This window comes from Sminthopsis crassicaudata, chromosome 4, assembly GCF_048593235.1.
Source record: "Sminthopsis crassicaudata isolate SCR6 chromosome 4, ASM4859323v1, whole genome shotgun sequence".
NCBI lineage: Eukaryota > Metazoa > Chordata > Mammalia > Dasyuromorphia > Dasyuridae > Sminthopsis > Sminthopsis crassicaudata.
Window position 1 is genome coordinate 337653101 of NC_133620.1, and position 14290 is coordinate 337667390.

At 44.8% G+C, this 14290-nt stretch overlaps 2 protein-coding genes across 2 annotated transcripts in view; one reads left to right on the plus strand and one right to left on the minus strand.

Annotated features, from left to right (window-relative positions):
* The first annotated feature begins 918 nt into the window (after nucleotides 1-918).
* Nucleotides 919-2539, plus strand: AANAT (aralkylamine N-acetyltransferase). Its single transcript, XM_074264748.1, has 3 exons — nucleotides 919-1126; nucleotides 1616-1770; nucleotides 2234-2539. The coding sequence occupies exons 1-3, from the start codon at nucleotides 919-921 to the stop codon at nucleotides 2537-2539; spliced, it is 669 nt and encodes a 222-aa protein (XP_074120849.1).
* Nucleotides 2540-3793: 1254 nt separating this feature from the next.
* The window catches only part of RHBDF2 (rhomboid 5 homolog 2), a 46464-nt gene continuing 35967 nt past the window's right edge, over nucleotides 3794-14290 (minus strand). Inside the window, exons 9-19 of the mRNA XM_074260814.1 lie at nucleotides 13522-13716; nucleotides 12299-12410; nucleotides 11977-12051; nucleotides 11321-11482; nucleotides 10422-10531; nucleotides 10081-10144; nucleotides 9891-9985; nucleotides 9466-9541; nucleotides 9063-9163; nucleotides 5882-6035; nucleotides 3794-5355 (exon numbers count right to left, since the gene is read on the minus strand). Of these exons, the coding sequence (XP_074116915.1) occupies nucleotides 4933-5355; nucleotides 5882-6035; nucleotides 9063-9163; nucleotides 9466-9541; nucleotides 9891-9985; nucleotides 10081-10144; nucleotides 10422-10531; nucleotides 11321-11482; nucleotides 11977-12051; nucleotides 12299-12410; nucleotides 13522-13716 (1567 nt within the window). The 3' untranslated portion in view covers nucleotides 3794-4932. The remainder of the gene's footprint in view (nucleotides 5356-5881; nucleotides 6036-9062; nucleotides 9164-9465; nucleotides 9542-9890; nucleotides 9986-10080; nucleotides 10145-10421; nucleotides 10532-11320; nucleotides 11483-11976; nucleotides 12052-12298; nucleotides 12411-13521; nucleotides 13717-14290) is intronic.

Here is a 14290-nt window from a genome sequence, read left to right on the forward strand (position 1 = left end):
TCCCCAGTATCAGATTACTAGAGTTTCCAGGCCACAGCAAACCGTTGCCAGTCTCTCAGTTTGGAAAAGGAGAGGGAAATGCAGAGGGTATCATTAAGCCCACTGGTTATAAGATACACATCCAAGCAGCCCTGTGTCCAATTCTGATGTAATCTTGAAACACAGTTCTGTTCCATGCTTCTTGATCTTCAGGCCTCTCTCCAAACCCCAAACCCTCCCTCCCAGACTTGTACTTCTCAAGAAGCAGGGTCTGAACCTCTGCCAGAATTACCAGCAGAGAATACTCCCCTGGGACTTGGGAAAGCTGCTTTGAGGAGCTCAGCCAGACTAAGTGGCTTTTCTCTGAGAACCAAGGGATGAGGCTCCCTGAACAAAGTTGCCTCCACTCATTCACTGGTCCTGAAACCAAAGGTTTCTGCATTCTGAATATCAGGTAAGTGCCTCTGAGAATCCCCAAGACCTTTCTTCCCAGGTTTTTCCCTCCACCTGACCACTCCTAGTTTTCTGGAATCCATCCTCAGAATAGTATATATCTAATCTGGACATGAGTTAATTTGGATTTTGTCTCTTTTACATTGTGAATTCCCTGAAGTCAGGAACTGTTTGCCTTTCTTTGAATCAGTGGTACTTAATACAGTGTATTAAGTGTCCATAGTAAGCACTTAATAAATGATTCCTGTGAATACCATAATGGTTCAATGAGTGCCTGAAAGTAGCGTGCTCTGGGCATTCAAAGCATCCAGGGGCTCCACTCTAGAACCATAGTTTCATCCCTGGATCCCACTACTCCATCAGACTGAGAATCACTTTATGGGCTTTAGAACAGGCACCCAATGATCAGTCAAAAAGATGAGGAACCTCCTTTGTTATCTTATAAAGGGTGTTCTGGAAAGTGACCAGAGGACCAGCTACTTAAGGATGGAGGAGACAGGTGTGGTAGGGACCTCGGCGGTAGATAAGATGCCTTGGCTGAAAGCCCTGCACTGTCAGAAGCCCAGAATCTTGAGCCCAGCCTGGCGACTTACAGAGTCCCCAAACCACCAACGCCGACACACACTCCCAGCCAGTGAATTCCGATGTCTTTCACCGGAAGATGCCATCGGGGTGTTTGAGATTGAGCGAGAAGGTAAGTCACTGACCCGGCCGTGGGTCAATTCTTTTTCATTTACTTTGTGCATCAAATGAAGCCTGAATCAATACCTGGGGAAAGTGGTAGAGATGAGACATCTCAGATTGTTCTTGTCCTAGGGGCAGAAGCTAGGATGAGAAAAATGAGAAAAAATGGTAGCAATTGTCCAATCCCTTCCTTTATGAAAGGGAAACCAAGGCCCACCATCCCATGGCAAGTTTGGGGAAGAGCTGGGATAAGGACTGAGGCCTCCTAATGCCATGGGCCAGAGGTTAAACATACCCATTCATAAGCTCTGGCCTTTACTTTTCAATCACTCCATACTGAAACATTGCTGAAAAAAGGGAGAGAATGGAATGCATTGCCCTTCCTTCCTCCCTTGGCCTGACAAATTTACCCTTAGCTGTTTTCTAAGTTGTCCTGGGAGTCTGTCCATGTACAGCAGCGACTAATCCATGTATCTGTCTTGTCTCTTTCTATCCTTAGCCTTCATCTCTGTCTCTGGCAACTGTCCCCTGTACATAGATGAGATCCGGCACTTCCTGACCCTGTGCCCAGAGATGTCCCTGGGCTGGTTTGAGGAAGGTCGGCTTGTAGCCTTCATCATTGGCTCCCTCTGGGACCAGGACAGACTGACTCAGGTGAGGTGCTGGGGGAGGGGTGTGGGTAATAGGATGGGAGACGTAGAAAGGCCCAATCCCCTAGGAGGGGCTGCTTCTTAGCCAACTTGAGCCTAGAACTTTTTGAGCCATGGTGCCCTATATCAGACAGAGCATTTAACCAGAATGAGGAAAGAAATTCTGGTTTATATATATATATCCTCTCCCAGCAATGAACAGAGGAGCAAACCTTTTCTCTCCTTCCAATTTCCAAAGCTAAAATAAGGAAACTAGAATCACTTCCTCTTGCTCCAATATTTTGGGGTACACTAGGATTCTCTGGGAACTTTTTTGAGAGCATTCCAACTACCCCAAGTGGTCCTCTCGTTTTTTGGGATACCTTATCTTTCTCCCACCCCAAAAGTCCTGGCCAGAGTAGATAAATCTTGGGTTTGGGGAGGGGGAGAAGGGAGAGAGATTTAATTTCTTCCTTCTTGGCCTCCAGGAGTCCTTGACATTACACCGGCCTGGGGGCCACACCGCCCACATTCATGTGCTTGCAGTACACCGCACTTTCCGCCAGCAAGGGAAAGGCTCCATCTTGTTGTGGCGTTATCTGCAGTACCTGTGCTACCAGTCATCCGTTCGCCGCGTGGTGCTTATGTGTGAGGACTTCCTGGTGCCCTTCTATCAGAAGTGTGGCTTTCAGACAGTGGGTCCGTGTGCGGTCAGTGTAGGTGCCCTATCCTTCACTGAACTCCAGTGCCCAGTGCAAGGTCGCACCTTCTTTCGAAGGAACAGTGGTTGCTAAGTTTTTTCTCCCTTCCCTCCGATACCTTCCCCTTCCTTCTGAAGCCCCCAGTCTTTCTGAATGCTGGTAGGGTGACTGGGAGGAAGCAATCTGATGGGTCACCGCTGCCATGACCATGGCTAGGATTTTAATAACAGCAAAGCTCAGTCACACAGGTCCTAATTTCCTATTCTTCCCTTCCTCCCTCCATCCCTTCCCCTTCAAGTCCCATCCCAATTTAGCTGAAGTGTTAAGAGACACTAAAAGAATTCTCAGTTGTTTAGATAGGGCTTAGATTTAATAGAGATGGGACCCTCTCTTCCCCCAAGACAGCCCAGCCCAGGTTCAAATGAGAGGCCAATGGGAATAGTAGCATAGAAGAGAGAGATGGGAAGTCCTCTCCAATATTTGAAACTCTATATTTAAATAGAATTTTCACTTAGAAAATGAGAGTATTTTTTGTTCTGTGTGGGTGTTCCTTCTTCATCCCAGGCAAAATCCTCTACCCCTGAGGATTCCTTCCTTGCCCCTCTGACAGGGGAGACAATGGCTCTGTTGAGAATGTTTTTCTTGGAGCAGCCAGGTGGTGCAGTGGATAGAGCACCAGCCCTGAAGTCAGGAGGACCTGAGTTCAAATGTGGCTTCAGACACTTAACACTTCCTGGCTGTGTGACCCTGGGCAAGTCACTTAACCCCAACTGCCTCAGCAAAAAGAAAAAGCAATAGGATGGGGGATGGACAGTTGGTCCCTTTCTATCTCCCACTCCTGGAAATGGAAAATGTTAGCACAGCTCAAAGGCAGCTTGCTGGTCAGGAAGGGATAACTTTCTTATAGGCCATGGCCACTTCTAAATTCTCTTGCATCTGTGAGAATAAGGGCATGGGAAAAGAACACTTCTCTTACCTGGAACAGACCTGGAAGGACAGACTTAAAAAGACTTCTTTTCCCATAACTTTCTCTCTTACAAGTCAAAAGAAGACTCCCTATGAACTCTACAATTTTCTCCAAACACAAAACTTTCCAGGTTCTCTTTCTAACACCAAGAACTGCCTCAATTCCAAATTCTTCAACCTCTCAATTTCACTTCCTGACAAATGGTTAAACTAAGGGTTTTCCACCCCCATCCATATCCACTGTGCTGTAAAGTAAAGCAGTTAAGAAGGTCCATCACTCCCACCCACGGTTTCATTTTCATGCTGTTAAGCTTCAGCCTTTGCTTTGCTACAAGTTTCTGGGGTTAAAATAAGCACTCTTCCCAAAGATGAAACTTACACTTTGTTTTCTATAAAGAACATTTAATTTAGTGATACTATACATAACAGTTATCACTGAACTGGTATAAGTTTTAAAAATGATAATTCCAAAACAAACCAGTAAAAAAAAAAAAAAAAAAAAATGAACTCTCCAAATCTGAATCAGCTCCCCAAAGCTAGCCAGATTCCATCCTCATCACTGGGCATGTTGTGAGGTAGAAAGCTATTGGGGCTGGGAAGTGTTGCTGAAGAATCTCAGTCAGTTAAAGGGGAAAAAAGGGAAAGAAGAGGTGAAGGACAGAATCAGAGGCAGCCTCCAACTCCCAGATCCAGCCATTCCCACCTAAGCAGTATTTTTCCTTCTTAATCTTTTCCTCCTGTCTCTGTCCTTCCCTTTTTCTCTCTCTTAAGGGCATCCAACAAACTTCCTACTTTCCTTAAGAAAGGACAACTCTTCAGAACCGCAGAGGGTGTGGTGGTAAGACAGGGAAGATGGGGAAGGCATGACAATCCCAACTACTACTGAAAAATTTGAGGATGGGGAGGTTATGGAATCTGGCCCTTCAGACATTTTCATGGTTTAAGGCAGCTTTGGCAGGAGAGACCTTGCACTGAAAAGGCCTCCTTAGCCTGGGAATGGATTAAAGGGAGAGAAGGCACCAGGACAGTCTAAGGCTAAGGTGGAAAAGAAAGCCATCCACAATAATCTTGGATGGTTTTTTAAAAAACAGTTCCCTGGGTGTGAGATGGGGGGAAGATTTTCTGGCCTCCTAACAGTAGTGTAGGGAAGGCAAAGGGACTGTGAGCCAGTGTGACCTAACTCCTTAGGAGCAGGCTTCCTGGGCCTCCCCTAAGGCCTCAGTCAAGAACATGACGGTATAAGAGAAAGTGGGGTCTCCACCTCCCAAAATGTCTCTTGCCTGACTTCTCCATGCCAAGCAGCTGCAGCCCCCACCTTCTTGTGGAGCTGCCCATGAGTGCCCTCTGACTCCAGGAGGATTTAACCACCCACTTTCACAGAGTCTCCCAACAGAGGAAAAGGGGAACTCCAGAGCTCTCCATCTTCTCTTCTTGTATGGCCCAAACTTTGGTGGCACCAGGTACCCAAAAGGGGACACTTCCTACTCTTTAGCAGGCCTGGAGTCCAGGATCAGAGAAGCTCATCCATGTAGCACCTGGTCCAGCTCATATTTCTCACAGAATCGGCTGGTGAAGGGGAAGCAGGTGAGGTATTCGATCCAGGGCCAGTTGATGGGGTAGACATATAGCCAAATGACGAGGGAGGCAAAAAGACCTGCAAAGATCACCAGGGATACCAGGATCATGGCTCGTTTACGGTACTTGTCTCCTGTGCCAAAAGTGATGTAGGGCAGGAAAGCGAAGGAGAGGAGCAAGCCACTAAGAAACCCAAAAATGTGGGCGATGTTGTCGATCCAAGGCAGAAGCCCACAGATGAAGAGGAAGAACACAATGCCCGATAGGTTCAGGAACGCCTTCCAGGGCTTTTCCAGGAGCTGCCAACTCTGGATGAGCTCCACAAAGAGGCAGGCCAGGATGCCAAACTGGGAGCCTGCAGGGCCCACCTGAGGAGAGGAGAGGCAGGTAGCATCACTCAGTCCTGTCAAAGGTGCCCTCGGGGCTAAAGCCTGGGGTCATTTCTAGGCTAGCAAACCAAGGAGGAGAGCAAAGAACCTGCTCCTGCCGCCTCCCTCATCCACCCAGATTAGAAGGCCAGAGAGCTAAATCTCCAGATTAGTCTGCTAAACCCTGCCAAGGGAGAAAGAGGAGGGGAGGAACAATGGGGTCAATCTGGTACCTACAGGATCTATGGAAGCAGAGAGCAAAGCCTTCTGGGGAGAAGCAAGGTCCTCCTAAGTAACTATGGCTGGCGGGGATGAGAGGATGACCCCAAACCTGTTTCCTTGGAAACTGCCTCCCCCCCTGAAGTGGAAGAATTTAGAATTCCCCATCTTGAGACAGTGACAGCCCTTCGACCACAGACCTAGTCCGATGGTGGACTCCCTCGGTGCCCAATCTTCCCCCCAAAGAATCTCTGTTCATTTTCAAGGAGAAAATCATAGAATTCATAGTGGATGATAAGTCTCCTACCTCTGCTCTATATGGAAGGAAGATGGCGCTGGCTAAATTGCCTGTGATCCCACTGAGGATAAAGATGATGGCAATTCGGAGCCAGCCTGCCAATTTTTCCAGGTCCCGCAGAATGGTCATTTGGAAGAGCACAGACACGAGGCAGTGCCCCAATCTAAGACAGGAACAGAGGGTCTTTTTTCATCATAGAGGGACTCAAAAATACTTGAGATCGCTGCAGACCTCTGCTCCCAGAGGTCAGCATTCCACATTCTATTTAGAAAGTACAGTGGAGAGAATACTGCCCTGGAGTCAGGAGGCCCTGAATTCAAATCCAGTCCCAGACACTTACTAGCTCCGGGACCCCCAGATAAGTCTCATAACCCCAAATGCTTCAAAAAAACAAACTAGGCCCTCTTAAATTCTCTTGATGCCCTTCCCTCATGCAGAGCCTTTCCTGATATCCTCAGTTGTATTTTTGCTCTTGTCCCCAAATCACTTTGCATTTATTTATCTGTGGGCATGCTGTAGTCCCCCCAAAATTAGACTATAGATTTCTTACAGGCAAAGACCAGTTCATTTTTTGTCTGTCTCCAGACCCTATCTCAGTAACCTGCTTGCAGAAGTATAAGGGCCCTTTAAATGGGCGCCACAGTGCATCGGGAGATTGAGGCCCGGAAATAATTTCTGTGGATATTAGGACTGCCCTTGGGCGGGATCCTGGCCATATTGAGATAGCTTCGTAATGGGTGACTCTCTCGCTGATTGGCTGTGTGTGTGACCTCACAGGCCCTATGTAAGCCCACTGCAGGCAGCAACCGCCCTCTTTAACCTCCTGCTGTTCACCCTGGCTCCCCAGCCTGGGTGGCCAAGCCAAGATGGGTAGCCAAAAGAGGTAAGGGTTTTGGTAGTGAACACATGGGTCTTCTGACCAGGTGTTCACCAGGGAACCAACAAGTCAGGGCATCAGTCAGGGCATTATGTGAGTAGGTAATAATAAAGGCTTTTAAGATTACACGTGGCTGTTCTTGAGTGCGCTACCGGTTACTAAGCTATAGATTCAAGAGATTGTGGCCAGAGACCTTAGAAGGCCTCAGAGGAGGCGAGCCGGGTAGAGCTCACACTGCAAAGGACAGTGGTCAAAGGTGCTCTGGTGGGTCTAGGACAGACTAGTAATTGTAACTGCCAGGAGAGCACGTTACACAGAAGCACTTAATAAATGCTTGGTATGAATACCCCCTCCTCAAGCCTGGATAATTTCCATCATCTTCCATTTTACTACTGGGGGGATGAACATTGCCAGGGAGTCAAAAGACCAAGATGATTCTACCTACTACTTCTAGAGGGTGCCCTGCTATGCAGCAATTTCCTTTACCATCCTCCAAAGCTACTGTTCAAATCTTTTTGGTTCAAGTCCTTAACCATATTCCCCCCCACTTCCTCCTCACACTAAGGTTTAGGCCTTTGGAAGTTCCATTAAAGGACACTATTGTTACCTCAGATCTCCTCCTCCACCCTGCTTCTGTCTCCGAAGAAATGAAATTTCCTCTTACTTGCTAAGGCTAATTCCCTTCTCTTTGTCCTTGATTTCCTTTATTCCCACTTCCTCCAGAATCTGACCCTAGCATTACAACTGCTCTTTATCTTGATTTTTTAGTTATCTACTATTATATTTTTCTTCTGTTTCAATGTTAAACTTTTTGAAAAAATTGCTCATATTTAAAAACTCTAATTAATGTAATAAATGTCCATGACCCAAGAGGAATGATGATGAAAGTATGCTTCCCACCTCCTGACAATGGAATGACATTATATTTTTAGATATGACATATGTGGATTGGTTTTGCTTGACTAAGATTCCTTGTTAGAAGGACTATGTTTTGTTTTTTCTTAACATAGGAGATGTATTGAGAGGAAGACAGAAGTGAGTGAGATGCTCAAAAAGAAAATTATTGATGCATTTTTTAAATGCCCAGAGAAGAGAAGTACAGAAGACAAGAGAAGTACACAGACAAGCAGAATAGCTTTGAATGTAAAAGGTTAGATTTATTATTTAAAAAAAAAAACAAGTTGCATGTAATAGAAACTCAAGTTTCATATGTAATCTTTTTCCTGCTCTAACTTGTATATGGTCAAGTTCAGAATAAATATAAAATTAAAAATGTCGATACCTAATGCCTCTACTTATTCATGACTTCTCAACCCCTTACAATCCTGCTTTTATTCCCTACCATTGTATATGAAGTACTCTTTCACAAATCATCAATGACATACTCATTAAAAAAATAATAACATCCTCCTAGTCAGATTCAACAGCTTTTTTTCAGTCTTTATCCCTTTTTTTTTGCACCATTTGGCAATATCAATTATTCACTCCTCCTAAATCCTATTCCTCCCTTGATTTCAGAGATACTACATTTTTTTTGGTTCTTCTCTCTGTTTTTCCTCAATCTCCTCCAGAGGATTCTCATCACCTTCCTAATCCCTTAGGGTAAGAAGTCTGATTTCAGGTTCTCTCCTTGGCCCTCTTTGCTTTTCTTGCTATTCTCTATCGTTCCTTTTTTTGGACAATCTTTTTTTGATTCATTGATTGCAACTACTACTTCTAAGCAGATAATTACTAAATTTCTACTTCTAGCCCTGACCTCTCTTGCAGCTTCTAATCCTGAATCTCCAACTATCTATAGGACATCTCTTGTTGATGTTCCATTCCCATCTCAAGCTCATCTCTCCCCCCAAAATCTGCTACTCCTTTTCACTTCTTAATTTTGTCAATGGCAATTGGTCATCCCATGTTTGTTAGCTTAATATTAACTATGACTCTTGCATCTCCCTCAACTCTCATATTCAATCACAACAACCAACTCATGCCAATTCTATATTTGAAATACCTCTCCCACCTCTGCCTTCTGACCTCTAATCCCACTGCTACCAGCCTTGCAAGTCTCATTACTACATTTCTAAAAGATTCATATAGCATTCTAACTGGTTTTTCCCACCTCCACTCTTTTCCCCAACCTCCAATCTATCTTTCATATCACTCTCAGACTTTTCCCTTACGGAAAACATGTTTTTGTTCTCAAATCCTTTCAATGGATCCATTCTGTCTAATAAAATTACTTATCCCATAGAAGAAAGCCTCAAAGAGGAGCTCACTGTTTTGGGATCAGGGACAAACATAGAGTCGGGAAGAGACTCTTACCCAGCATGGAGGAAGAGGGACAACCACAGTCTGTAGAATTGGTCAGGGACTTCAGGGTTCAGGAATGGGAGAAGCCCACATACTTTGTCCAAGCAGTGTACCTGAGAAAGAAGAATTGGGCAGAAAGTGATAGAAAGAGGAATGAAGAGTAGTCGGTCTTAGAGGATATTGTGGTTCAATGGGGCCATTGGTTGTATCTGCCCCCTTGGGGAGACCTTAAATGAGTGGCAGGAAGGGAGAAGAAAGGGGATAGATGAGTTCTTTTTGGGCCATGCTAGGAAATGACTAGGGTTTTGGCTGCTGGAGGGCCATGGATGTCAGTCATTCATTCCCTAGTCAAAATACCCTTGTCCCCTTTCTGAGGGCTCAGGTCCACTTAGTTCTCACTAGGTCCTCAGCTTACCTGAGAACAGAGTGTTGCTTCTTCATGGAAATAGCCATGCATGAACTCACAGTATTCCCGGGTTGTGATCTCACAGCTGGATAAAATTAGAAGGAATTAAGACCTTAGTATATTGTCTTTGGCTCCCTTTTTCACCTTTCTTCCCCACCTCATACCCACCCCTCCTACTCCCCAAGCCTTCGATTAACAGTCAAGAGTCTGGCACCCATGACTAGGGAAAGTCCATCCTCTAGGACTTGGAAAAGTTCCAAGAAAAGAAGGGGCAAAAAGGAAAGAAAGCAATTTTAAGGGATGGGGGTAGGAGAGTTTCAAAAATCCTGGGAGGAAAATGATTATCTCAGAGGAATCAGAAGGAGATAGGCCGGGGGTGAGATCCCCTAACAGTATGGGCCAAGGTGTGGGGACAGAATGGTCATGGGGCTCACCTGCCCTTTGTACCAATGCAGCATGGGCGACCCTTGATCTGGCAGTCCATGTGCAGGAAGCCAGTGTGATTATTCTTGGCCTGGTCTGTGCAGATCTAAGAAGGACACAGGTGAGGTTGTTGGTATACATGAGCACTCTTTTTTTCCCTCTCTAAAAAAACTCCTCACTGAACCCCAAGAAGTTACTCACTGGCCACTTGGTGATATCATCTGGCCAAATATGAGCTCCGCTGGAGGCTGGCTCCTCACATGTCCTATAGAGAAGGGAGAAAAGACCCCAGAATAGAATGATCAGAGCACTGTCCTGCCAGGGCTGAGGGCTACAGGAGAGGAAGGACTGTGTCCCATTTATCTCTGTGGCTTTGGGGCTTGGAACAGTAGTCCTTCCTTCCCCCCCACAGTAAGCACTTAATAAAAGTTTGCTGAATCTAATGGCAAGTACAAAGAAAGAACACTCAGGATCCCATCTCAGTTCCTCTATTTAGAAAACCATTCTAGAGCCTTAATTCTGAGGGTTAGTCCAATTTGTACCTAGGGTCCTGGTGGCAAACAGCCCCTGATGTCCGATTCAAGCTTGTATTAGACTTGTCCATGGGGGGACCGGTGTCATCTTGCCATTTAGTGAAAGTAGCCAAAGTCTCCTAGAAAGTGAGAGAGGGGCAGTCATGCCTAAGAAAAAGGGTTACATCTTTCCCTCTTCCAAAGATTTAAGTCCATAAAATGTCTTGATATCCAAGTACAAAAGAGTCTCAACTTCAGGTTTTTTGGAATCTAAGAGAAGTTAATCAAAACTGATGGATGGGGGCAGCTAGGTGGCGCAGTGGATGGAGCACCAACCCTTAATTCAGGAGGACCCGAGTTCAAATCTGGTCTCAGACACTTAACACTTCCTAGCTGTGTGACCCTGGGCAAGTCACTTAACCCCAGCCTCAGGAAAAAACAAAAAACAAAAAACAAAAAAAACTGATGGATGAAAAGAACCCTGAATGCAGGTGAGTATGATGAGGTAAGAAAGAGGAAGGAGAAGTGGTCTCTTCTTGGGGGAATGTCTAATGAGAAAGGAGAAAAGTAAGAAAAACAGCCAGACAGACATAAAAACATTGACAAAGAAACTAAAGGCAGTGCAATTTGCTAATGGGAGGAATTCAAATCTTGCCTCTGATATTAATTACTTTAGGAACCCTAGAGAAGGGCCTTAATTTCTCTACGCCTTATTTCACCTAAAAAAATGAGGAGATAGGATGAGATGGCCTCTCGGGTTCCATCCAACTGGAAAACAACAATTCTACCTGACATCCACTAAGGGGAAGCAGACCACTGAGGATGCCCCAACAGCCTTTGCTTCCCAAATATACTATCAGCTCCTTCCCATCAGCCTTGGCCCAGAAGGGTGCTCCCTCCCCACCACGCTGCCCTTTCCACTCTCATACTGAGCAGTCTGCCCGCTGAGTCTGGATACAGCCTGAGTTGTCATTCTGGATGCAGCAGCCTGAGTTCCGTTCCTGATCTCTTTCCCGCTGGATCAACCGCTCGACTTGCTGATCCTTCCGGATGCATGGGGAGAACTTGGCCCCCAAGTGGATCAAATCAATCTGGGGATCAAAACATGGGAGAAAGGGAACTAAGTCCAGAGGAAGGAAGGTGATACTCCTGCCTACATCCTTAGCCTTCAGGAGTCTAGGAGAGAAGTTTCTTTCTGGAAGGGGAGGGAACTGGGTCTCCGACATCAATACTTGAAAGCCAGAGAGATCTGAGTTTGAATTCTGCCTCAGACACTTGATAGCTGTGTGATCATGGACAGATCACTACACTTCTTTCAGCCTCAGTTTTAAAATGGGGATAATAAGCACCTACTTCCCAGGGCAATTGTAAGGATTAGATGATATGACCTTTGTAAAGCAAATTGCAAACCTAAAAAATTCTATGTAAATGCTAGGTATTATTATTGCTATTATACTTATGTAAGAGACAGGGCAAGAGATACCTTTGTATCTCAAGTGACCAATATACAACCACTTGAAAAGTGATCCCTTGAATGTGAACCTGAATTCCAATAACCTTGACTGGTGGGTTCTGAATTTCATACCGAGCTTGGGCCAATCCAGAAGTTCTCTTGTTGGATGTACTTTACGCTCTCATACACACCTTTATTCCTTAGCACCTGCAAGGAGAGGGTAAGAGAAAAACTATCATCCTGCCGGAAACCTGGGGAGGGTCCTGGTAGGGATGACAAGTTGTATTAGTACCCTGTTGTCAAAGCTCTCTTGACTTGGGCATTGCAAATATTTTCACTAGTATGATTTAAAAAAAAAATTAGGGCATTGAAGGGCAAAAGTTAAAACTGTCAACCCAGATCACCTTTCTCTATTAGTGGTGCTGCCTAAGCCTGTACTCCAGCCCCAACTCACCAGCTGGGTGGTGACATGCTGAGCGAACCCAATAGGGGCAATGCCATAGGTGCCAATCACCAGGAGCGTGATCAGGATGTGCACAACAGTCAGCCAGTAAGTAAAATATGGCCTGGGGATAGAAAAGTGTTGGTCAGTAGGAGTCACTTCAATCAGATTCCAAAGAGCGCCAAGGAATCCTTAGATCATCACCTTTGACCTCTGCTCTAAACAAAGGTTATGGGAGACACAAAAAGCCAACGATAAGTACAAACAATGAACAGAACAAAAGGGAAGACTTTTTAAAAAAAATCTAAAATAGCCTGATTTTTATTATATTTTATTAAATAAAACCATTGATCTTATTTCAATGTAGAATATTATACGCCCAGCATTCCTAATAAGTACACTTTTTTTAAACCAATTTTTAATATTTCTTATGTATTTTTTTCTAAACTGGAAAAAAGTTTAAATACACTGCATTCTTAAATTAAGATAGTGGGTATTTCAGCAAAAAGCATAGGAGGCAGGTAGGTGGCACAATGGATAAAGCACCAGTCCTAGCTAGAGTCAGGAAGATCTAAGTTCAAATCTCTACTTAGAGGCTTACTAGTAGAGAAGTCATTTGATCTTGATTGCCTCCCTCTTCCCACAAAAAGGAAAAAAAAAAGCACATAATTTCCTATTAGAGGAGGACAAAAGGAAAAGTGTAGTCAAAGTAGTTAGAAAGTATTTAATTTGCTCCAGGAAATCTGATATTGATATTATTATATTAACTTCATGCTGTTGGGATCAAGAATGGAGGAAGAAAAGGAAGAATGTACAAAGCCTTCAGCCTTATATAGAATAGCTTTTAATAAATTTTATTGACCAAAAAAGCTAGTGTTCTTGTCTATCTTGATCCAAGTACCAACCAAGCTGGCAATCCAGTAGCCTCAGCTGACTGTGGTCAGCCCAACACAAGCCTTCCCTTACAGCAACTTGTCATGTAGCTCTGAATGGTTAAGATCAATTCTGTTCAAGTTTTTATTTCTGTCTTGGGGAGCCTCTGCCTTCCCACCTAACGTAGAAAACCTGAGACCAGGATCTGGTTTCCTCCACTTTTCTCCTGGAGTACCCAAGATAGGATCTTTGCTCAAAGGGACACTTGCCCAAATTATGTTGATTATAGAGTGCCAGTGTGTAATGATGTTAAGAGCTATGACGCTCTTGCAAGGCCCACACCCACCCATCACCCTTCTCACCGGTGGCTGCTAAAGTTCTCTAGCTGGTGCTGCACAGTACTGCTGATGCTGCGTCGATAGCTCCGGTTCAGCCAGCTCCCTACCACACCTAGCCCATAGTGTCGCTTTTTCCGGTCAAAGGCAAAGTGTTTAACCTTGGAGGCAATGCGCTGGCCCCGCTTGGTGGCTGGAGCTGAGGCCTGGACATAATCCTTCCTGGGGTAGAGAGGGAAGGATGACAATCAGCTCTAAGAAGGTCCCCCTATCAGTCCTCATCCCAATTGTTCAGTGACAGCCTCTAAGGGTTAGAAGGTGTTTGGGGGTCAGATTCAGATCCCCCTTTTTCTTCACTATGTTCCATCTGGGAAAGGGGAAAGGGGGGTAGAGTAATTGCCCTGAACATAGAATTTTCCTCTACATGATATACCCTGAGCATCTTCTCTGTGTCCCACCTTTATCTCTACCTCTCAGCTTCTTCCAAGTCATTGCTAAAATTCTACCTTCTACCGGGAGCTTTTCCCAACTTCTTAATTCTACTGCCTCCTTCTGTTAATTAATTCCAATTTATCCTGTTTATAGTTTGTTGGTACACAGTTGTTTACATGTTTTCCTTATTAAACTATGAGGCCCCTTAAGAGCAAGAACTTTTACCTTTCTAGGAATCCTCAGTGCCTTGTACACAGTCAGCACTTAATGTTTACTGACCAACTGACTACAGCATCCAAATTAACAGAAATATGTAGATGGCTTCTGAGCAAGATCTCTGGTGACCTTGACAAGATCTTTGCAG